Raw genomic sequence first — 25,850 nt, 5'->3', positions numbered from 1 at the left:
AAAATGAAGTAGTTAAAGAAAATATAATTAAGTGGGGGTTAGGTTTGAGTAATAGGGAAGAAGAGCAGCTGTGAGTAGGTTAAATAAAACTAAGGATGTATGAAAGAGCCTTACAGAAACTCACTAGTTAGTAATTTCTGTAAGTTACTAATTATTAGTCAGTAATCTAATTTCAAAATACATCTTTCTTTTTCTTTTTTTTTTTTTTTTTTTTTTGGTTTTTTGAGACAGGATTTCTCTGTGTAGCTTTGCGCCTTTCCTGGATCTCGCTCTGTAGACCAGGCTGGCCTTGAACTCACAGAGATCTGCCTGCCTCTGCCTCCCGAGTGCTGGGATTAAAGGCGTGCGCCACCACCGCCCGGCCAAAATACATCTTTTTTAAAAAATTTGTTTGAATTAAAATACCTTGCATGAACAGACAATGACACTCCCCAATACATGGGTTATTAAAAATCAGTAAAAGGAATGGAATATCTTCCAATAAGTTATTTGTCCTGAGAGGTCTCCAAAACATCACAGCCTTTTGTCATTGTCCTTGATTAACTACCATAACCACATAGTAAGACCGTATTGCTAAGACACCAAAAACTTTGGCTGCAAAACACAGAGAAAACTCTCAAATTGACCCAAAAGTTTCCTTCCTTGTTAGTGGCTTTGACTGTGCCAAAAGGTGCTGTGCATGCTGTTGGAAGAGAAAAGATGTCAACTGTATTACCCAGAGATTGACCTCGAACGTTGTGATACCTACTGGTACCATAAGAGCACTGTTATTTAGGGATCTCTAACCATGTTCTGATTGCATTTGAGACCTGCTTCAGAAGATAAAATTTTATGTCTTTTACTGCAATTCTGGTCAGAAGCTCACAGCTACAGAGGTCATAGGTCCTAGGGTAGAACCAGCTAGTGTTATCTTGCTAAATGGCCATACGTTCAGTTGTTATGTAAATACTTATGCTTAAAGTCATAGACCTGGGGTGTTATCAGTCTTAGTCAGAGAAGCTCCATTTTGCCGTAGACACTGGCCAATGGAGAGATGTATAATTGTTCAAAGTGCCAAGAATAACAGGTTGAATGCCCAGTCCTCTATAGACATCTACATCAACACAACACCACCAAGGCTCAGAGAACATTGCAGAATGGTATAAAGAATATACGAACCTATGGATGAGGAATGTCATAAAATTTCCTCTCCTGGATATGACATAGCTATTACACTCATGAATTCATAGCAGTTGTCATGCCTCAAACAGTTACTGATCTCTCTCCTCTCAAAGCTTATTATATCCACTGACTGTGACATTTAACTTTGGACTTTGCTAGAGCGTTCTTCAGTTTACCATAAATACATGGCATAATTGTAACATTTACACACATACAGAATCATGAAAATATTAACTCATAATGTTTCTAACTGAACTGCTCTAAATATAAACATGGTCTCTACAAGTTATAGGAGGGAATATAGGCCATAGCTACAGAAAATCTATTATAATAAAAACATATACCATGTATGCATTAAACCAAAACATTTTTAAAGAAAAATAAAGCCTAAACATGAGGTATCTGAAGACTCTTCAGCTTTCCAGTAAACATAATCACAGATAGAAAACCTCATTGTACTTTATGAAGTAGAAGTCTAGTGTAGATTGCTTTTATTAAGCATTATTTTATCCTTTGTATTATAATTTATGGCCCATTTCCTTTAACTAATTAAATGTAATACTTACTTGCATGGAAACAAACTGTCTCTTCGTCTGTATTTGAACAAAACCCAGAATTTCCTCCAATACTTCAGAATAAAACAGTTTTCTCATAGAAACTCTCTTTCCCATGACAGTGGTACTGGGAGATCATATAAGCATGAATATCCCTTTGGGAACTTTTGCTAAAGAAAAGATCTCCATGTTCTATTCTGGTGCCAAGTGACCAATTACAGTGCTCAGTTTTGTCCCAGAACAAGATGGGGAGAGTCAGATCAATCAAGTAATCAAAAGAGCCAATTATTGTAAAAGAAAAAGGGTTTTAGTATGAGTTAATTGATGAATTTGTAATGAAGAGGAACTATCAAGACTCATTATCATTAGTGGTGTAGCCACTGGTGAGTTCCCATTTCCCAATAAAAAAATTTTCTCCATGTTCATGTAGAAAGCTATTGTTAAACTCAGTGGGTCAAAGGCAAAAACCAAATGAAAGAAATGATTGTAGGATGGAAACCTCTTGGAAAGAAGAGATTGGTATAGTGAAAAGGGGGACAAAAGTGGGTGGGAGATGTGGGTAATGGGACTATATTATATATATGTACAAAAATATCAATATATAAAGAAACTATAGAAACAGTATCTATAGTATGTCCTAAAAACAGTAAATATTCAAAAACTATTCTAGTCCATAATAAAAATTGTATCAATATAATTGATATTGATTTATACTGTATAATTGACAGTTAAAATACCTACAAAATTCAGATTGGTGATGTATATGACACTTCATAATCAATGGGCCCAAGTTAAACATCCCTGCTCTAGTATAGGGAGAGAAGCCATTCACAGAGAAGACTAGATATATGAATATGTATATGCCTATATATGAAGGCTAAGTGCCACAGCTTCTGAATTATGCAAAATTAATAGCAAAGATTTCTGATGATACTGGTTTCTGCCAGTAGTATGAGACCAGCTTGTGCTATATAATAAGCTCCTGGCCATCCAGGAGTACATAGTAAGACCTTGTCTGGAAAAAAATAATAAAGAGAGAGAGCACAAACCTTTATGCCTTGTAAGTACAAATAGCAGCACTAGTGGAAGAAATACTTGGAAGCAAATTGTTCGCTTATTTTCTAAAATTTAACTTAAATATTTCAGAGAATTTCATATATAAGTACTGTATTTATATCATTTCCACACCACCATCTCCCCCTCAAATTCCTCATGGGTTAATAATGGCTATACCAGTTGACATGGGAACATGAGAGAGGACCCAGATTCAGTTTCCAGCATCCACATGATGGCTTACAAGCAAATCATCTATAAATCCAATTCCAGAGGATCTCACACCCACTTCCAGCTCTGTGGGAACAATCATGCACAGCATAAACATAAATGCAGACAAAATATGTGTTGTGGGAATTCATTCTGTTCAAGTAACAAGCCTCAGGACATGGTATAATCTGCGTACATGACTGTTTAAGAGAAGAGGGGAAAGGGTCCTGTGCTCTCTTGGGTGGCGAGGACCAGGTCAGGCAGCATAAAGCAGCTTGTGGTTCATCCCTATCTCCCCTAGACAGCAGGAAGCAATTCTAAGAAAATGATGCCCCCTCTCCCAACAGGTTTTTTATTTTTCTCAGGGTTATGGATAATAGTCATCTGTAAGGGATTAGTTATAAGTTGTTACAAGGTTGGAGGTGAAACAATAAAGTTAGACTCAGAAATCTCTTTTGGAATAGAAAAAAGGGGGTAGACAGGATAGGATAATAAGGTAGGTTATTGCGTCTACTTGTAACTAAATTAGCAAATATCAGTTTTACATAATTTGCATTAATATGTGTTCTTGAATATTGATAGAAATGTAAAATTATTTTTCTATTCCTGTTGAAGATAATTTGTATATTGATACAAATTCAAAACTGTATTTGTCATATTGTACATATGTTTTTACTTCTTTTTAAAATATTTTTGTATATTGATACAAATGTAAAGCTATATTTGTCATACTGTATGTATGCTCTACTTCTGTTTAGGATATTTTGTATATCAATACAAATTAAGGATATTTTTGTCATATTGCACTATACATTTCTACCTCTGATTAAGATATTTTTATATATGGTCACAAATTTGAGGTCATTCTCCTTATACTGTACATGTTTAGAGATTTTATTTTTATAATGTGAAACCTTAGTCTTTAAGCTATATAAGTTGATAAGAATTACGGGTTAATAGTCACCCATGCTTGTCTTATAGTCATTTTAGTTAGGTTTTCTAGATAAACAGAGATATATTTCAGATGGATAGTTAATCTTCAAACAATTCAAAGACCTAGAGAATATGGCATTTAAATATTTTAATAACTTAGAATTCTGTTGATGTGAGACACCATTGCTCCTGGCAGCACCAATCTACTCTCAAGAGGATGTTGAGCATCAGGGACACTCCATATAGACTTTTTCTTCTTCTTGGCATAAATGGCCTGTTGGGCAAAGAACTTCACTTGCCTCTACTGCTGACAGTAAGCACACTGTCCAATCCGGACAAGCAAGACACAAGGAAAAGAGACTGCTGAACCTTGCCAAGATGGGATAGGACAGTCTTTAAAATTTTCCTGCTTCTGAAAATGGTCTGTCAGATATTCTAGGCCTGTAGCCAAAAGTGGATGTCCCAATATTGCAGAGAAACATTGTGTGACTGTCCAGGCCAGACGGCCAACTGTTTCTTGCATTTTTTTCATAGTTGCTTGTACTTCCTGCTTACTTAGGTAATATCATTTTCCTTCTCAGGTCTTTGATGGAGTTGAAGACTAGATAGTTACAGTTACAATATTCTCATATCATAACTAAGAGGATATCAGGTACAAGATTTAGATTCTTCAGGATAGGACAGCTTTTGGAGTATTCTCTGTAACTTGCCAATTACCTTTGGCCTGAACATTTAGTATGTTTTTTGCTTGATGTTGTTCTTGTTGGTTGTAATTCCATTTTTGCTATGCTAATACCTTTTCTTTCTTCTAGACAATACTTCATAATTGTTCTTTTTTTTTTTTTTGGTTTTTCGAGACAGAGTTTCTCTGTGTAGCTTTGCGCCTTTCCTGGAACTCATGTGGTAGCCCAGGCTGGCCTCAAAATCACAGAGATCCGCCTGGCTCTGCCTCCCGAGTGCTGGGATTAAAGGCGTGAGTCACCACCTCCCGGCAAATTGGTCTTATTGTATATAGCTTTGTGTTGGGATTAGAGCTCTTTTATTAAGACAAAAAGAGGAAGTGTTATGGGAATTCATTCCATTCAGCCAGTAGCTTTGAGGTAACAAGCCACAGGGCGTGGTCTTGTCCACTTATGTGACCACTTAAGAGCAGAGGAAGAAGAGTCATGAGCTCTCTTGGGTGACAAGGACAGGGTCAGGTGGCATGAAACAGCTTGCAGTTGGTCCCTATCTCCTCTGGGCAGAATGGCAGGACTCAGCAACTGAATCAGTGGTGGCATCTCAGCTCTGTTCTGTGTTGTGAGTGTACTTTATTAATCTCAGCTGTTAATAAAACTGATTTTACCCAAGAATTCTGTACCACATTAAACATGCATACACATAATATAAAAATAAACAAATCTTTTTTTCAGATGCCTTTTAACAAAAACCTCAATAAAAAAACATGAAAAGTACACTTTGGAGTTGACCAGGACCATAAAGGAGACAACCAAAATATGTAGCCTATTGCTGTTGCCCTTGGTTACCCGCTAGAGGTGCAAGGTATGTCCCTATTGCTGAAGACACCATGAACTTATGAAACAAATCCATGAGACCCCTGAGCTGGAACTGCCCTGATTGCTCCCTGCCTGGGGACTAGCTTTCATGGTACTGTAAGGTATCATGCAAAATTCCAAAGGAGGGAAGGAACCAACAGTACTACACAGTCCTATGCCCATGAACCACATCAACTTCCAGCATGGAAAGATAACCCTAAGTATGCAGCAGCATTGTGCATACCTTGGCAATAACCAACAGCTCTCTAATTGGACTTAAGGCTTGCTTAACAAGAAGGAAAACATGTATGGTACTGGAAAGCTAGCTAACTACTCAGTGTTAGTGAAGTTATGGTTAATGCGGATAATATAAAAGAACTAATTTATTAAACCAGCATAATCCATAAAAGCAATCTGTAAATATTTGTCCTTATACACACAGATATGTGTAGTCTTCACCTTTAATCAAGGAACTTCTCTTTGCAACAGACAGAGATCATCACAGAAAACCACAACCAATCAAAGTGCAGAGTGCAGAACCCAGTTCCAATGCATATATACAAAACATCTCAACCACTAAGGGTCAGGGGATTGCAGAAGATGAAACAGAAAAATAGTAAGGGACAGAGGATCCAGAAATTTTCTTTGAAATTATGTCTCCTATTGACATCAGAAGCTAAACCCATAAAGGCTCATGAACATGGCCAATCACATGTAAGCTGAATAAGAATGATATCAATGAACATGCCAAACTGGACATGGAAAAGCCCATGAGGCCTCAGCCTTACACAGAGTATTATAAGAAATTGAGAAAAGATGAGAGCAGGAGAAGTAGCCTTCCCCAGGGAAGAGCACACCAGCTGGTTGTCCCGTGCCAGATGGCCAGCCCTGAAAACATATGTACAAGTAGCATTATATGAAAGGAACAGGCTATAGTGTGTGTGTGTGTGTGTGTGTGTGTGTGTGTGTGTGTGTGTGTGTGTGTGTGTGTCCATCTTGGCTAGTTTTATGTTAACTTGATACAAGCTAGAGACATCTGAAAGGAAGGAACCTCTATTGAGAAAATGCCTGTAAGATCCAGCTATAAGGCATTTTCTTATTTAGGGATTGATGAGGGATGGCCCAGTCCATGATAAGGAGTGCTGTCCCTAAGATGTTGGTCCTGCGCTCTAGAAGAAAGCAGGCTGAGGAGGCTATGAAAGCAAGCCAGGAAGCAGCAACCCTCCACGGCTTCTGCATCAGCTCCTGCCTCCAGGTTTTTGCCCTGTTTGAGTTCCTGTCCTGACTTCCTTTGATGATGAACAGTACTGTGGAAGTGTAAGCTGAATAAACCCTTTCTTTCCTGAGTTTCTTGGTCATAGTGTTTCATCACTCCAACAGTAACCCTAAGGGAAAAAATATATATACATATGTGTGTGTGTGTGTGTGTGTGTGTGTGTGTGTGTGTGTGTGTGTGTGTGTGATGTATGCATGAAAAAACAGCTTAAAATGGGGCCGTGAATTTAAAGAAGAGAGGAGGAGTGTATGAAAGGGTTTGGAGGGATGAAAGAAAAAGGGGAAAATGTAATTATATTCTCAAAAAAATCAAATTCCTTTTAAAAAGAAGGGACTTAGGAGTTGAATTTGAGAAGGGGTAGCCATGAAGTAGAAGTTTGAAAGAGGATATTCATCTTTTACTTTCCATGTATTTCAGTGGAATTTGGGATTGTTAGTAAGAGGAACAGAATACTATAATACCCATGCAATTGAATTTAAAATTTGGCCCTGGCAATATCATAAAATAAATAACTATGTCCCTGGGCCTTGCTGTCACTGGGGGCCATATCAATGTGAGTGGCCTGTAATTCTACCCGAGGCCATATTGATATCTGGGTCCCTGGTGCTGCCAAGGGCCATGTCTGGGTCCATCTTCCTAGGGCAGCCAGGTTCTGTGTTGATGTCTCTGGCCTGTGTTACCACCAAAGGCCATGCAGATGTCATTGATCTGTGCTTCTGCTTGAAGTGATATTGATGTCCATGGACTGTGATGTCACTGAGGGCCATATTGATTTGAGTCTCCTACACTGCCACCTATGATCATGTTGATGTTCTTGGTCTGTACTGCTGCCACGGGCTAGGATAGTGTACATGACCTGAGCAGCATCAGAGGTTCATGTTGATGTCCATGGTCTGTACTGTCACTGGAGACCAAGCTGAGGTCTGTGGCATGTGCTTATGTCAGAGATCATGTGGATCATGGTCTATGCTGTTGCCAGAAACCATGTATAAATCCATGATCCATGCTCCTGCTGACTGTAAAGGATAAGGAAGCTACTTTTGTCATGGCATTGATAACCACAGACTAAAAGTTGAGAAAGAGGGATGTAGAAGGCTTCTGTGACAACCCCTATCCCCCCACCCCCCATCCCCCAAAAAGTAACAGCTTAGACAGAAAGCCATCAAAGAGAAATCTTAACATTTGTCATAAGGATGCTGGAGTGGAGCTCTCCACAACTGGTGGCTTCTGTGGGGAGGGCAGAGGAAGACAGGGTTGTATAGGTGGAGACAGACCCATTTTTCTTTAAGGAGCTAGCCACTGGGAGTTTGACCATAATTCAGTGACTATATGGGCAATAAAAATTGTACTTGCTTTTTTCTTCTTTTTCTTTTCTTTTTTTTTTCTTCTTCTTTTTTTTTTTTTTTTTTTTTTTTTTTTTTTTTTTTTTTTTTTGGAAGGTGAGGGAAGCAGACCTGGGAGGACTGGGAAGTGAGTGTGCTCGGTGAGGGTTCTTGATGTGAAATTCCCAAATACCAATAAAAGTATTATTGAAAAAATTTCTTATATGACATTATTTTACTATGAACCACTAAACATATCCAAGCTTCAGCTCAGTCAGCAAAGTTACTTTCCTGGAGAATTCTTGCCATCTTGTGGTGATGGGTAAGCAATGTCTGTGATCAGCATCTCCATCCACATGATGGACAAGGAGCTGCCTCTTATAATGCATGAGTTCTGTTGCTCTAAATACTTTCAGAGAGTTCACACATGTCAAAAATCTCCATAACTGAGAATCTCCCAGATTGTGCCACTTCTTATGCTGTACAATCTGCATGCGTTTGAGATTGAAACTTGCCCTGTGTGTCCCCAGAACAATACAGTCCATAGAAGCTGAGTCCCCTGTTTTTCTTCCCTACCCTAACACACCCTCATTCTTAGCAAGGCAGGACTACATAAATATTTATTGAGTTGTTATAATTAATTAACATTCCGATAATCAAAAAGGCAAACTGATAAATTCTGTATTCAGTGCTGCTCATTTTATTGATGTGTATCTGAAAAAAACGTGTTCAGATGTATCCTTGCTGAAAATTTTGTAAAAGGAATCATAGATACTGTTAAGGACATTTTATGTTAGGGAAGCTGTAGGCCTGAGCTATAATGATTTATCGGTTCATTTTGACCATTTCTTTACTCACCTTATCAATATATTCATTATGAACATATATTTTAATTTCACTTTATTTTTTAATATTTTAAATTGAAATAGAATTACATCATTTCCCTCATCTTTTTCTACCCTTCAATTCCTCACAATTATCCTCCCTTAAATCCCTGCATGGTGCCCTCCTTCTCAAGCTGATAACCTTTTTTTAAATTAAATGTATTTATTTATTTTATATCCCAACTGCAGTTTCCCCTCCCATTCTCTCTCCCATCTCCCCTCTGCCCCCCCACATTCACTCCTCCTGTGTTTCAGTTCAGAAAGAATCAGGCCTCCCATGGGTATCAATGAAGTATGGATAGCCTCTTTTTGTTGTTATTATTATATTTGGCACGTGTGGGGGGGGGGGTGTGTGGGTGTGTGGGTGTGTGTGTGTGTGTGTGTGTGTGTGTACAGCATACACTCTGCATTGATCAATCGACAATTGGACTAATCTCTGGGAGAGTCTAATTCTCCTCTTCCTCCTAGCAGTCATTAATTGTCCACAGTTCTTTGCCCAGGGGTGGTACCACATAAAATTTTCCCCATCCACATTAACGTATCTGTTGATACAGCCACTGTTCCAGTCTTGTTTGTGCAAACATTTCTAGGAGAAACTGTTTCACAGCAGGTTTCCAGGTATTCTGGCTTTTACAATCTTGCCACACCCTCTTTAAGATGTTCCTTGAGCAGGAGCTGCAATAGAGATGTGTCTGTTTCCTCTAGTTCTAATATTCTGCAATGGTCTTCATTTGCTGTGAAGTGAAGCTTCTTTGATAGCAGTGATAACTATACTTATCTATAGGTATAAATATAAAATCAAAATGTAGTAATTATGATCTTCTAGCAAAGTGCTGATAGTACATTCTATTCGAAGGTCCATGCTCTCACTAGCCTAAGAAATCTGGCTAGGTTTCTAGTACCATACATGATTTTCCTCCTGTTGAATGGGTCTTAAAACCAGTTAGGACAGCTGTTGCCTACCAACAGCATGTGAGTGCTACTGTTTGCACCTTTATGCATAGCTTGTCATGCTGATAATTATTGTTTGTAGGTGTTGTCCATAAGTTCATAGGTATTGTGGCTGGTTAGGACTCTTTAATTACTTCCTTTCTTTGGCCATAGTAATTTTTGGTACCATGAAAGTTATGCCACAGGAAAGAGCCTTTCAGGTCAGATCAAGCTCTAGACCCAAGCTGTGCATCCTAAATATATTGCATCTTTAGCAATAAGGGCCCACCATCAACCTTTGAGAAGAAACCAGGGTTTACAAGGGTAATATTGTTTTGAGAGTCACCTGGACTACCCTGAGCAAGCCTTCAAAGGGAAGTTTCTCATGTCAGGTACTGTGGTTTTTGTTAGTCTATGTGGGGAATTGTGTCAGTCCGAGTGACTTAACTTCCTTTAAAATTGTGTGTGTGTGTGTGTGTGTGTGTGTGTGTGTGTGTGTGTGTGTGTGTGTGTGTGTGTTAGGGTTTCTATTGTTGTGATGAAACACCATGACCAAAATATCACTATCTCCACACCTCACTAAAACAGAAAAATAGCTATAATTTATATGAAATCACAAAAGATATCAGAATCAGAGTTGTCTTAACCCAAACTAAATTATCAAGCAATAGTGATCAAAAGAGTAAAACACTAGTATTAAAATAGACCCATAGGCAAACGTGCCATGACCACACATTGTAGAATCGAGTGGATTTTTTTTAATGAATATCATAGCAAAAACTGAGTATTTACATGGAGATAAATAAAATTAGACCATACCCCTCATATTATCCAACATTCAACACACAGTGGATTTAAGATATAACTTTAAGAATCAAACTATGGAAATACTATTTAGATAAATGCTTAGTGGTTGACATGGGTAAGGATATTTTTAGGTAAAATGGATATCAACACCAAAAGTGGACTAAAAGGGATAAACTACAGAATGGAAGAAGAGATTTGCAAAATGCATAAGTGACAAGTGCCTGGCAGCTTCCTGTTTCTACTTTGTGCCCCAGCAGTGCATCAAGAATCAGACTTTTCATTTCTAAATCTCCACTAAGTCAGTTTAAATGTTTGCTGTGATAAATGTGTCTATACACAATGACTTTTCAAGCACAAGAAATAAAATGTTTATGCATATAAATATCTAATATATTTTTAAAGCTTATGTCCATTAATTTATAGCAAGTGTTTCTCAGAGTAAAGATCTAGATAAATTGAGAATAACCATGTGGATAAAAATGGAGAAAGACTAGAAGAAGCCAGCAAGTGTCTATTCTCCTGAGAGAATATAGTTGTTTCTTCCACTTATTGGTTTCATCAGGAAATAATGACTCTCATGTCAAATAATCTCCTCACTGCCATACCCGAAATTTCAAAATTATCATAATATAGTTTTCATCGTGAAAGTGTTAAGTCCTTTAGAAAAAAACTAAAAGTTAATCATAAAATATTTAGTATTCTCTTCCAGTTTAACATCTATTTATTTGAGCTTGCTTTCCTTTCCTCCCTCCTTCCTTCCCTCCCTCCCCTTTCTTCCCCCCACCAAATGTAACTTTTCATCCGTTTTCCTCATGCATTTTCTATACTGTCTTTTTGAGCACATGTCATGTTACTCTAAAACATCAGAAAGGTCAGGTCCTAGACCAGTTTATACTTGTAACTTATTCTATGTAGAAGAACAGGTTAATTTTCTATTCATTATGTTTTGGTTCCCTTATTTAACAAAGAAATAGAATATCATATATCACATGTATGTAGTGTAATTTTCTAGTTAAATGTTTTCATGACTAGATAAAACTTTTCATGAACTTGAAGCCTGGACCACACTACTTAACACTCCAGAGAAACCATTAACTTAAACTCTTCTTACCAGTGTAGGACTGGGTCTCCAAAGGCAAACAATTGCTACAGATCTTTCTAACAAGATGCCTAGAGCATCATTAAGACTTATTGGGTGTGCAGAGACAAATAATTACCAAACTTAATAAATGATCTGCTACACTCCTAAACAAGTTTCAGAGGAACCAATTAATCAGGGCAATTTAAGTTAGAAAACTTTCTGCATGTTAATTGGTGTTCAGCTCTGAAGTCATCTCCCAGGATTTGGCAAATAGCAAAGAGGTCTCAGTTCTGATAACAGGCAGATTGATGAAAGGCAGAAGGGCCAGTCTGTAATACTATTGATCATGAACTTATGTCCTGTCATCTCAGCCTTTGATCCTTCACCCAACAAACAAAACAGAACACAACCTAACAAACTCAATTCTACAACAATGAGCAGGTCAAATAATAAACACTGAAAACTGTAGGAGAAAATGCATTTCAGATCTTCATTATGTAAAGAGCAGAAGCCTTCCCAGATAACCACACTGAAACACCACCATGTGTTCTGGAGCAGCTGTTTAAAAGTCTAGAATTCTCATTCCCTCAGTGTAAAAGGAAGTCAGCTATAGAGACAATCAGTGAAGAATTGCACAAGATGATGCAAAATGAGTGTGTGCATGGTACATAGAAAAATTCAATACATATACAAGGTGACCATTGTATACTTTCCTTTGTCCTTCTCAGCCCTGGGTTCTTTCTTAGCTGCAATTAGATCATGTGTCCCTAGTCAATTCTAACTGATTGACTCTAGACTAAGAATCTCTGTTCTTGGCCTTTTCCTCCAGAAAAAAACAAACAAACAAACAAACAAACAAAAAACTCCTCCAGTTTCAATGTTGTAAAATTAATTCACTAATATTCAAATTATCAGTCAAAACTAAATATCTAAAGGCATGAGAGATGGGTCAGTGTTAAAGTGCTAATTATTGCACAAGCATGAGCACTTGTATTTGGATCTTCAACACACACTAAAAGCTGGGTTCTGTGGCACACGTCTGTAATCCCAGGGTGATTGGGTAGACATAGATAGATTCCTGGTGCTTGGTGATCAGCCTGTCTAGATGAAATTAAAGCCACAAACTCACTGAGAGACTAACTCTAAAATTAAGATGGAGGCTGAGAAAGGAAAATACCCAACTCTGTCTTCTACACATACATGCACAAGAGAACGCACACACCTAAGCCCACACTATTACTTATCTAGTTTTCCTTTCCATAAGACATGAGTCAAAGGTATTTTGTTGAACATGGTGGCAAAAAGAAACTAATGAAGACAATCAGTTACAAATATGTATTTATCATCATTTGAGAACCCCATTGGTGCTACAGGTGACCTGTTTAGGACCAAAATCCTATTTCAAGAACTTAATTGTTCAAAGGTTAGACCTACTTCAACAAGCAACAGTAGAGTCAATGTGTATATTGAATTCATTGTTTGGATCTGGCAGCTCAAAGAATCAACCCTAAGCAACATCCAGCAAAGCAATAATTGGAGAGAATTAGTGTATACCAACAGAGTCAAAGAGATGGGAGACAACAAAAAGGCTGCCAAGCTGGACAGATGCTTAGCCTCTAAGTTTTGCAAAGTCTGCAATCCAAATCTCTCGATACAAGTATAGCTCTCAGCCTCCTTTCACAGCAGATGGAGACTATTACAGAAGTCTACAACTGATCAAAATATAGAGAACAGCTGACTGTAGGGAGCCCAACCTTCTTGATAAATCTACAACACAGCCCTTACACCTAAGGTCCAGGGATATTGTAGGAGTGGAATGACTATAAGTGCCAGAGGAATGTCTTCTGTGATATATTGTCTTCTAGACATGACAAGGATGCGATACCTATGAAATTTCAGCTACATGGTCCATGAATAAGACTTGCATAATGACAACACCAGTTGATATGCCAATGTAGATGGAGGAAATCTCACAAGTCCCCACCCCTAGATGAAGAGCCTTAGGTAGAAATGGCAGCTGAGAAGGAGAATCAGTTTTCTCCAGAGTTGAGGCCCCCAATAGGTTATCCAATCCCAAGTGGTCACCTTAAAACATGTACATTTTGAACAGTGCTAAATGGAATATATAATATATATTATATAATAATTACATATATGTGGGTATAACAATAATAATTAGGATATAATTAACATAGATATGAATATAATAATAAATATGTCATGAATTTGAGAGGGATTAAAAGGTCACAGAGAAGTTGAAGGGAGAAAGGGATAGAAATGATATACAGTACTTATGTATGAAATTATCAGAAAACCAAATTTAAATTTAAAAAGAATATATATACATTGAAAAACCATCATTTGAAGAGAGAAAAGAGAAGTGTGAAATAATGTAATTGTATTATAATCTTAAAAATTAAAATAAATATTTTAAAAGATATTTTACAAGTTTCACAAAATAAAAGTTTATGTGGCAATTTGAAATTTAAATACATTCTCTTTTAAACTTATATATAAGCTTACACCTTAAAATTGTAATGCTGAACATGTTTTTCCACGAGAAAGATTACATTGTGTCTTTATCAAGTTTCCCATAGAGCACCATGAGTTTTTAACATTATATTATAGTATGTTTATTATAGTACACCCTCCCTTTGACAAAACACTCAATGTCTTATGTAGGTCATCTTTGAAGTATTTTTTTATAAGAACTGTGAGATTTAACTGTTCTTTAAACATTTCTAATATTTTAAATGAATAATGATCTTATAAAGCTATGTATTGTTTGATATTATAAATGTGCCTGTCTCCATTTTATAATATGAAGAAAGAATGGAGTAATTTAAATATTCACACTTTTCTGTTTAGGTAATTCAATGAATTTCCATGGTTTTATGAATAATTCTTTTCTTGATTTTCAAAATATAAAATTTAAACTTTAAGGTGGCATTTTAATTCTGGGCATGTTGCCTTCATATCCAATCTAAAATAAGGTAGTTTTCATCAATTTTAGGTGGAAAATAAGGTTATATATTAATGAATGAATTTATAGCTGACACTTTTCTAATAACAGAAAATTCTAAAAAAAAAATACTTGTCTAGATTATTGTCATTGTCATTTCTGTTTTAAATCTAAAATAAATGTCCTATGGAAGCAAAATCAAATATCTCATTCAAATTTTTTAAATGAATTTTTTGTTATTTTTAAATAAGTTTTATAATATGTCATATTGTATTTTATTTTATTTTATAGACTATTTTTAGTTTGTTAAATTTATATTTGGTGTGCATGAGTCTGTGTCTGTGTGTGTGTGTGTGTGTGTGTGTGTGTGTGTGTGTGTGTCATAGCACCCAGAGGTCAGATTATGACTTGTGACGGTGAGTTCCTCTCTTCCACCATGTGGGTTCCAAGGACAAACTCAAGGTGTCAGGCTTGGAAGCAAGCACTGTTACAAGTAAGCCATCTGACTGGCCGCGCAGCACACTTTTCAACTAATGATCTGCCCCACCAATTCAAACTTAGACTCTGGTTCTTTCTCATTAGCCAATGAGCTGTTCAAATAATAAAACTGTTCTTTATTATTTTATCACCTCATCTGAGCCTACCAGGTAAGTACAAATCTGGTAGAAAAATGAGCAGGAAACCAAGATCAGAGAAAAAAATTTAAAACTCATGTCTAAATGATATACTGTGCAGTTCCTTTATTCTTTAATTTAGACATTGACAAGATAAGATACAAATTCAGTTCTACTTATGTTTAAGACCAAACAAGGTCAAGTTGCTTCCCTGGCTCAACTGGCCTTTCTTGGAGGTATTCCCAAGTCTCATTCTTCCATTCTATTCTTCTCTTTTCTATTCTACAGAAGGTGATATGTAATAGGAATATTGAAGTATTAATATAATTTAGCCTTTTATTACATCAGTAGTACTCTTAGCCAGTTTTATTCTATATGATTATATAGTTTCCTTCTTGGACCAGTGAGAGAATTATTGTAGATAATCAGAGATGTAAAAAAAAACATTTTTACAAATATGAACTTAAACTAAAGAATTATGGAAAATGTCCAATTGTAAGTTGTCAACCTTTCACTGGAGTGGCATTTTGTTTTGGTTTGATTTTTTTTTTTTTTTAGCAATCTGTAACAAATTAGCAATGAACATATGCTTTCCGTTTGGGCCTATCCAATTGGGAGACTCCAGATTTGTGAGCCAATTGAGGGGATTCTCTTTGTCATCCATATAATTTAAATGATATCAATAATTGCAATTTTTCCCTAAAAAATAGATTCATAAAGAATCTAATGACAGTGCCACAGAATCCCATGTAGGGAGCATTGGTCCACAGCAGGTTTTCTCAGCCTGGAAGCATATTAACATCAGCAGTGGAATTGTGAAATCTCCTAGAAACTAGATTGCATTTCCCAATGACTGACCAAAATCTCAGGTGAAACCCAGGGTATCCTGGTGTCCAGTCATCATGGAGAAGCTCTGACCCAGGCTCTGGCTGGGTCTCTGGTTGATTCCCATGCCTCCATCCTCTCACTGCAGTCAGTCTCACAACCAGTATTGTTATGTAAAGAGTGCCAGGTATGAAAATCCCAATTGAATTATGTTCTGCTAGTTGATAATTTTAGAGAGAAATTCCTCATAAAAATATCTGATTTTACAAGGATTGTAATTTTCAAATTTACCACTTCTCTCTACTTATCTATATAGGTATCTATCTATCTATCTATCTATCTATCTATCTATCTATCTATCTATTTATCTATCTATCTATCCATGTCTACGTCTGTCTCTATGTCTTTCTATCTCTATCTCCCTATTCTATCCCTATCTCTATCCATCTCTCTCTTTGAGACAAGGTCTCACGTTAGTCCAAGTGAATCTAGAACTCCCTATGTACCTGAGGATGGCTTTGAACTTTTCCTCTTTTCTCTACTTTCTAAATGCTGGGATTATAAAAGTGCACTACCATGCCGGCTTTATGTGGTACGGGAGATTGAGCCCAGAGCTTCATGCACTGTAAGTTTACCACTTTACCAACTGAGCTACATCCTTAGTCAAAATTACATTTTTTAATAGAGAAAATTTAATCTAAGTAAATAAGAAATGTTTTACTGAAAAATCATTATCAGTTCTTTTTTTCCTGGCTGGGAGGAATATCTGACAAAAGCAATTTCAGCGAGGAATTTTGGGGACTTGGTTTAGGTTTTGGTTTTCCCCTGCTCATGGCTTTACAGTGCATTCCATAATGGCACCAAAAACATGGTTGCTGAAAATGGGACAGCATCCACAGGAAACAAACAGAGATGAATATGTGTGCTCAGTTCATTTTCTCCTTTTTTTTTTTTTTTTGTTAATTCTGCTTTATTAGTCAACCGGAAAACTAGACAATCCTCCAGTCTAGGGAGGCATTAACTTAATCCTCTTCTTCATCATCACCAGCTCCAGCACCACCCTGGCCCTTCTTGGCATTCTTCCTCTTCACTCGGCCTGGGCGGCCACCACCATAAGGAGAACGGAGGGAGAAATCAATGTGCTTCTGGGAGTCCAGACGAACAATGAAGGATGGAATGTTCACCACCTGCTTGCGGACCCTGGTAGGACGCTGGCGGATGAGCACACGGGCATGGTGAATAGATTTGGCCAGACCCAGTTTAAAGACCTGGGTCTGCAGCCGCCTCTCCAAGAAATCCTCAATCTTCAGGCCCAGGATGTAATCCAGCTTCATCTTGCCTTCATCCAGCACCCCAATGCGAACAAGTCGCCTCAGCAGAGCATTGCCTTCAAAAAGACGCCGCGGGTCCTTTTCGTCCAGTGTCAGCAGCTCCCGGGCGGCCTTGCGGATCTTAGCCAGGGTAAATTTGACCCTCCAGACCTCACGCTTGTTCCGGAGCCCATACTCTCCGATCAGCTTCAGTTCCTGGTCGAGATGCGATTTCTCGAAGGGTCTCCGTGGGGTCACATAGGTTTTACGACAAACCCAACTTCTGGCAACCGGCATGTTGGCTTCTCCAGGCCCGCCGCGCCTACGAACTCACGCCCGTGACCCATTTTCTCCTTTTTTTTCAGTCAAAAACCACACCCTATGAAATGATTCTGCTCACATTCAGAAAGGGTTTTCCTGGAGACATCACAGATGCATCCAAATAGGCATCTGCCAAGTGACTCTAGATCTGATGACCAAGGTACCAAAGATTAAAGACCACCGAAATAGACATGAAAAACTTCTAAAATGATAAACAATCCACAAAAGACCCATTAGTAATCAATATTACACTTAGCAATAAGTCTAATATTTGGTAATTAGGAAGTAAAAGATTTAGTAATAAATGTTCTATTTAAACAAATGTTAGAACCAAACTGATGATATTGACACAGAAAGAAGACTGAATAAAACAAGTATCACTCTACTATACATTTCTTAGTCCAACACAAATGTAAAGGGGACATTTTTGATCACAGGGAAGTAGTGACCGAAAACTGACCAGAAAATTTAACATCTGTGGGTTTCTTGTTCTCTTTTGTTTCCAGGAATCTTCACGAAGCCAGTGACACCTACAAACCCCAGCCTCTGTGTCACTCAGAAGAGGATGAGTCCTACTTTACAATGTTGTCCTGAAATTATTTTTACAGCTGTGACAACACCACCTCTTATCATTTTTTCTATATTGTATGCTGAGAGTCTATTTTAAGAGTTCTACATTTGTCAGTATTTTAAGATTCTCATTAGGTATTTATCATAATGAACATGGATTTACTAAAGAAAAGTGAGAAAGAACTACAAAGAGCAAGAGTGCCACCCAGGGTTGAAGGCCTACCACCTCCATTATTACTATATGAGCACCGCCCCACAAAAAAGAAAGAAGGATTCTCATGGGATATTTTAAAGTTCCTGAATGATGAAAATAAAATTGAGAACGTAGGAATACAAAGCAAATATTCTAATATTCAATCATAGGAGGAGCAATAAGGCAACAACAAACATTTTTGTGCACTGTAGAAGTAGTAAAGGACCAACTAGGAAAGATACTTGCAGCTAAGGTAGCAGAGCTGTTTTATCTGTCAGTGTTCTGATGACAGCAGGCATGTAAGGATGTCTGTTGAGTCAGAGCTAAACTATGTGTCTCTCAGATGGGTATATCCAAGCTCTGTTGCATGCTGTAGGAAGCCCTTGATCCGCTATAATTAGTTCTATAATCAAAAGGTATGAATGTCAAAACCCATCAGTGAGGATTAAATGTTTATGTGCCAATGAATGTTTATAAACCAATTAAAGTGCTGGCCTTTGCCTAGGGAATCAATGCACACAAGCACATGCTAAACTTTCCTTGATCTCTCAGCCCCCACAAATCCATTCTCCATCTCTGGAAATTTTTCTCCAATCCTGTAATCTCCCTAATGCTACAAGAACAAATAGAAACATGACCAGGCTGTTTTATTTGTGGTTTCTATGCTGATGCTGCCATCTAATGGTCAGAGGCAGCAACAGCATAGGAAGAAATGGCTATTTCACAAGAAACATTGAAAGACTTTTATTGAACACATCTTATATTTCCCAGCAGGAGATGACTTCTTAAGACATAAAGGGAGAAAAAAAAGAGTTCCTCATTATTTCTGTGAAATGGTTCATGACATGAATACTCTATTATAAGCAAAGTTTGATTTTCATATTCTAAACTACAACTAGTGTCTAAAACTAAGTTGGTAAAAATACAGGATATAAACTCATTCTGAAAGAATATTTATTAACCTGAAAGTAACGGAACATCACAGATGAGGGATGCTGGAAGTTTGTAAGAGCCGAAGGACCAGGATGTCATAATCCAAAGTGATCATGCAAGGTCCAGCCAATAGTCCTCACACCAGATAATCAAAATATGTCAGGGATAGAAATATTAATGTGAAAAAATCTAGAATTTCCCAGAAGCACTCACAAATTTCCCCTTGGTGTATCATTGGTTAGTACTTCATCACATGGTAACAACCAAAGAAGACTGAAAAACAATGTCATTCATCTTCCACTAAAGGTTTGTCAATGGTTAGTGTTGATCACGTTGTAACTGCCTAAACTTAAAAGTAGCATGGAAAATGTAGTCATGTATCTTGGCTGCATGTCCTTAGATTTATAGGTAAAATTGAGATTTTAAGTGAAAATTATAATAATGGAAGCTGGAATTTCTCTGTAGATATTTATACCACAGAGATAAATCTAGTAAGATTCATTTCTTTCTTTGTCGTTCTTTGTCTATGTAACCTTATTATCATGGTGGTATGTGGTACAGCCATAAGGGCAGTGTTCCTCACATTTATTTGGAAATGAACCAAACCTAAAAACATGTTTCTTCTGTGTGTCTCTTATCTTCACGGCTCCCTAGGGATGCCAGGACCAAGGTGTTCTGTGGGTAGAGTGATATAGTGTCAGTCATGGGATCTGTCATAAAGAGACTCAGAGTAACCCAATAGCCTTACTGGTTGAACCAGCCATGCCCCAGATGATCCAAAAGGTGGACCACGCCACCCCAGTCACCCCTGTGAACATGAGTTCTGAACTTAGCCCCGGAACCCTAATAACCAGTGTGGGAATATGATTGGCTGTTGATCAAGTTAGCAAAAAAGCTTTTATTTTGTTTGGTTTGTTTGAGGGTTTTATTTAAATAACACTGTATATTTCCTCATTTAAATCATAGAAAAATATACTCAATATATAAATGTACTTCAAAACAACAAACTCTGTAATTAGAAATTCAATTGCCAGTCACTCAAAGCAGACAAGAGCATACTGTCAGGAACCCTCATTTGGTACAGATATTTAGTGATGGAGGCTTGAGGAGTTTCAGTCACAGTGAAGCACAATCTGCTGAAAGCAGAATGCAGATTGCTGGGTATAAATGGTCATTTTTCTTATCCAAAGAAAGAAAGGAATAGAAATGGTACCAAACACAACAAAAATGAAAATCCTGCCTAACTAGCTATTCCTTTGCCTGTGACTCAGAAACACCACTGAGTAGCCTGGAACCAAAGGAACATTCCAGGTACATTTGCTTTGCCTGGAAACTCTTTAAGAGCCCCATGCAATCCTCTCTCTCTCTCTCTCTCTCTCTCTCTCTCTCTCTCTCTCTCTCTCTCTCTCTCTCTCTCTCTCTCTCTCTGTGTGTGTGTGTGTGTGTGTGTGTGTGTGTGTGTGTGTGTGTGTGTGTGTTCAAGCACATGCACAGAGTTGAAAGCTTGCCCACCACTGTGACACAGTGTCGGTGTGATGTACCAGTCACACAGAAGGGGTGTGGGCCACAGGTGACAGGAATTCTGAAGAAAACACAAATTCAAAGAACCTCTGCTGTCAAGCACAGCCCAAGCTTTGATAATTTTTGTTGTTGGGGAGAAAAAGCAGTCACATGTTTTTACTGAAAGTGGCAACCACACTCATATCTGAAATTGCTCGTCCTAGCCTCCATCTAATTGTTTAGAAAATAAACAATATCAGTTAAATGGAAGAACTTCTTGAGCTACAATATGAGTCTGTTTTATATTCTCCTATTGGCACTGTTTCTGTTTCCCTAGCAACCTGGCTCATAATCCAGGCCTTCTCTCCATGATAGTTGCAGCAGACAGGCATGATGGGTGAGCTTTGTGTATTTGTCCTCTGACCTGTTTGTGTCTGCAGTTCCCAGGAGAGGTTGATCAACCAGTCTGAACCCAAACCAGTCTATTCTCAACCCCAGTAAAGTGCTGGGTTTAGAGGAACTACAGCACTCAAAGCAGCTCCAACTGCCCTGTGAAGAAGAAAGGGTCATGGGGCTGTTTTCCTTCAGGGTCTCCTGACCAGGGACACCATGACCCAGCAAACCTCACTGGGAAATGACCCAGCAAACCTCACTGGGAAATGACCCAGCAAACCTCACTGGGAAATGACCCAGCAAACCTCACTGGAAAATGACCCAGCAACCTCACTGGGAAATGACCCAGCAAACCTCACTGGGAAATGACCCAGCAACCTCACTGGGAAATCCTTGTGGGCAGGGCTTGAGATAAATCTACAGCCTAGTTTTTCCTCGTATCACTACAGCATGCTCCACCTGATTTTACCTCACCAGCTATAAATCTTGTTAATAGGCATATAACTGACATAATTATATATTTTATATCACAACCAATCAGTATAATTAAAAATAATCATAGATTCTGATTTACTTCGAAGTGTCACTTTCAAGCATATTTTTATCAATTTATCTTTTCAAATGAACCAGTTTTTTTTTTAAATTCTTTGAGCATTTCATACAAACATCTAAGATATTTTGATCAAATCTGGATGCTTCCTGGTTTTGACCGCTTCAATGTGTTCAAGTTGGCAGAAAGTCAGTAAAGTTGTCCATAAACTTCATCAGCTGTTGTTTGTTTTGCTTCGATGTTGACTCAAAAAACTAGCATGAAAATAGATTATGCAGGCAGAAAATTAAATGAGGAAAACATTTAATTGAAATTACTTTCAATCTAAGAAAAGTATTTTGCTTGTTACTTTCAATTTTACATGTAGGAAAAAGGAACATACATGCTACAATGTACCACTCATATCTGGTTGTTCCTGTATTTATTAGATTTTATCTTACTTACAATAATAAATATATTTTTAAGGAGGAAAAAAATGCTTAAGTAGGAAGTTTTATTCATAGTTACATGATGAATGATAAAATAAAATTTATTTAGTAAATTTAGTAAAATAAAATGTATTTATGTAGTGAAATAAATGTCATGTGGAAGAATAAAAGCATGTCAATTACAAATTCTGTAAACTTTATTATGTTGAGATGATGTCTAGGTGGATTAAAGCATGTCTAGCAGCTTTGCCTTGAATCTGTTTTCTGTTCTTGATGACAATTTAGTTTTTGAGAAAAAACTTGGCCTTGGTGACTGTCCTGCCCATGGCTGCTTTCACTTCTTTATTCCTGAGGCTGTAGATGAGTGGGTTGAGCATGGGAATCACCGCTGTGTAGAACACAGACACCACCTTATTGAGGTCCAGAGAAGAAATGGCACTTGGCCGCACATAGATAAAGAACAGAGTCCCGTACAAAATGGAAACCGCTGTGACATGGGATGAGCAGGTGGAGAAGGCTTTCTTTCTCCCCTCAGCAGAGCGGATCCTCAGGATGGCCATGAGGATGTGAAAATAGGAGATTATGATGGTGGTGCTGCTGACAACCAAGACAGCTCCTGCCACAATGAACACCAACAGTTTATTGATCCGGATGTCAGCACATATGAGGGAAAAGATAGGAGACATGTCACAGAAGAAATGATTGATAATGTTGGAGCCACAAAAAGGAAGTCGGAAAGCAGCTGTGGTGTGAGTCATGGTGTTGAAGAAACCAACAGCATAGGGTCCAACCACCAGCTGTATGCAGAGCCTCTGGGTCATGGCCACTGAATACAACAGTGGGTTACAGATGGCCACATAGCGGTCATAGGCCATGGATGCCAAGAGAAGGCACTCAATGGCCACAAAGAACCCAAAGAACCATTGCTGCAAGGCACAGCCCAGAAAAGAGATGGCTTTTCGTTCTGCAAAGAAATCCGTGAGCATCTTGGGGCCCACGACTGAGGAGAAGCAGATGTCCACAAATGACAGATGGCTGAGAAAAAAGTACATGGGAGTGTGAAGACGGGAATCTACACGAATGAGAACGATCATACCCAAGTTTCCTGTCATAGTAACCAGGTAAAAAAGCAGAAAGAGCAAGAAGAGGAACACCTGGAGCTTAGGGTTGTATCTCAAGCCAATGAAAATGAATTCTGTGATCCTCGTGTAGTTGTCATCCGCCATCGGCAAGGTCTGTCTCTATGGCAACAAAAATGGAGAACTATAGGCTGGTCATGTCTTCAAACTGCTCCATCATGCACAAGAGAAGAAACTACAGGCTGAAGTCACAAGCACTGGATTTTAGGATTCAAAAAAAATATACTAGCAAATTGAATGTTTATTATCAGAAGAGTTTAAGTGCGAAAAAGAGAAAATCAAGGTGTAAGCATGAAATGCCTCAACATCACCTGTAAAACCATCCACTGCTTTTACAGACAAAAGGGAAAAGCATTATTGTAATTTTCATGAAATTTTGCAAAGAATTAAATAAAAAGAAGTTCTCAATTAACCTTTCCAAACTAGAAATTAAAAAATAATCATCTGTGCTTGGGTGGAAGCTGAGTGAAACAATACCTTTCTTACTAAATGCCAGGCTCTAGGTTTGATCCTAATTGTAGAAGTACTTAACTTAATAAGGACAATCTCCCTGAAAATGTGTAGTGTAGACACTGATATAACCATGTCACATGAAGTTGCATAGAAATTATGGATTGGACATAATAATAGAGATTACAATACTCTATAAAACCTATAAAAGAAACAACATATAAGAAGTACAGAAATGCCTGGGACTGCCGAGATGGCTCAGTGGTTCAGAGCACTCACTGCTCTTCCAGAGGATCCCAGTTCAGTTCCTAAGACCCATGTTGGTATCTCCCAGACACCTGCTACTCCTGCTCCAGGGAATCTGATGTGCTCATCGGGCTTCCATGGGTACCTATGAACATGAATGTGTACGTACACACACACATAAATTAAAATTAAATAAATCTTTTTGAAATAAATAATTACAGAAAATAAAAACTCAGTAAAATGTCACTATTTAGAAAACTTTGAAAAATCAACTAAGATAGTTGGAGGAGGTGGTATGTGTGGGTGCTAAGAAAATCTGGGAGAAGATAATCAAAATATATTATACATATATATATATATGAAATTGTCAAGTAATAAAATTTATCAATACAATGGAGTTAGAACTGTCCAACAAAGCAGTAGAAGATGAGTGTGAAAAATGAAAAAAACAACAGCACACAAGTTTCAGTAGGAAAAAATCATATTATAAATACCAGTTGTTAAAATAATCATCAATAAAACCAGAATGGAATATTTAAATTTTCTGTGAAAAGAGCTTGGAAAGTGGCTCAGTGCTAGAGAAATAGTCAAGAATGTACAAGACTCCATTCTCAGTTTGGCAAAAATAGTTTTAAAAGTTGTTTTAAAAGTTTTTAATTAAAAATATAAATTACGGAGTTCTCAATGAAACAAAGAAATGACTAAATAAATTGGAAATATAAATGTATACATAAAAATCTCAGTGGTAAAGATAGATACATTTCCTTCCAGAGGACAAAACAAAACAAATTCTCTCACTGGGAAAGCAAACACTCACTGGACTGTTCTTCAGGCTGGGTTACAGACACAGATAAACTCACTGTGACATCAGAAGGAAGGAACATTTTTCACACGGATATTTTGCACCTGTTCAATATCCTAGCAGCACGATCTTGTCTGTGACTATTAATCTTTACTCTGTGAGAATTTTTAATACTAGGCTCTCTATTCTCCATTGCTTGAAATTACATCAGTAGCTGAAGTGTTTCATTCTTTCGTGGAAGATCTATGTTACATTGACAGAGTGAGACACTGTTAATCTGTGACACATGCAGACTGGCAAATAGGATGCCCACAGATGCACTGTTCCTAAATTTGTGATTTACAAGGAACAAATCCCACATCTACCTGTTGTGTACACGTAAGTAGTGGCACTCTCACTTATGATCCATTTTGCTTTCAGGCAATCAAATTTTGCTTTATATCCATTTCACCTAAACTCAGCCTTTCTCACTGACACAACAGTGAGTTGATTTTCACCCGGCTTAGATGTGTAATGCCCATCATGTCTATGGACCGATTTTGTCAGAAGACACTTTTACACCTGATTTTTCCTAGACTAATTTGGCTAGGAGTCTCATCAAATTATTTGGCAAATTCAGTGCAATTCCAAACAAAAATCTAAACACAAATTACAATGCAACACCCAATGGCAAAATCTATGGAAGAGAAAAATGTTCAAAATCAGCCAAAGCTATGTTGAAAACAAAATAGAGGGAAAATTTCCATTAGACAAATATCAAAACAAATTATAAAGACACAATAATCAGAGCAGTATGTATTCTTCTGAGGATAAACAAAGACATGATGACAAAAGAATAGAAAAAAATAAGGTGACCATAGCTGATATA

The 25,850-nt window shown here is 37.6% G+C and overlaps 2 protein-coding genes across 2 annotated transcripts; both read right to left on the bottom strand.

The window, feature by feature from the left end:
• Positions 1-17,095: 17,095 nt before the first annotated feature.
• Positions 17,096-17,794, bottom strand: LOC128101165 (40S ribosomal protein S9-like). Its single transcript, XM_052724026.1, has one exon. The coding sequence runs from the start codon at positions 17,752-17,754 to the stop codon at positions 17,170-17,172; it is 585 nt and encodes a 194-aa protein (XP_052579986.1). The 5' UTR covers positions 17,755-17,794; the 3' UTR covers positions 17,096-17,169.
• Positions 17,795-22,626: 4,832 nt separating this feature from the next.
• Positions 22,627-23,571, bottom strand: LOC128102556 (olfactory receptor 1009). The gene has a single exon (XM_052726425.1). The coding sequence runs from the start codon at positions 23,569-23,571 to the stop codon at positions 22,627-22,629; it is 945 nt and encodes a 314-aa protein (XP_052582385.1).
• Between the last annotated feature and the right edge of the window lie 2,279 nt (positions 23,572-25,850).

This window comes from Peromyscus californicus, unplaced genomic scaffold (genome assembly GCF_007827085.1).
Source record: "Peromyscus californicus insignis strain IS unplaced genomic scaffold, ASM782708v3 Scaffold_7__1_contigs__length_154581171, whole genome shotgun sequence".
NCBI lineage: Eukaryota > Metazoa > Chordata > Mammalia > Rodentia > Cricetidae > Peromyscus > Peromyscus californicus.
The sequence above is the reverse complement of the archived record's forward strand: the minus strand, read 5'-3'. Positions and strand labels throughout refer to the sequence as shown.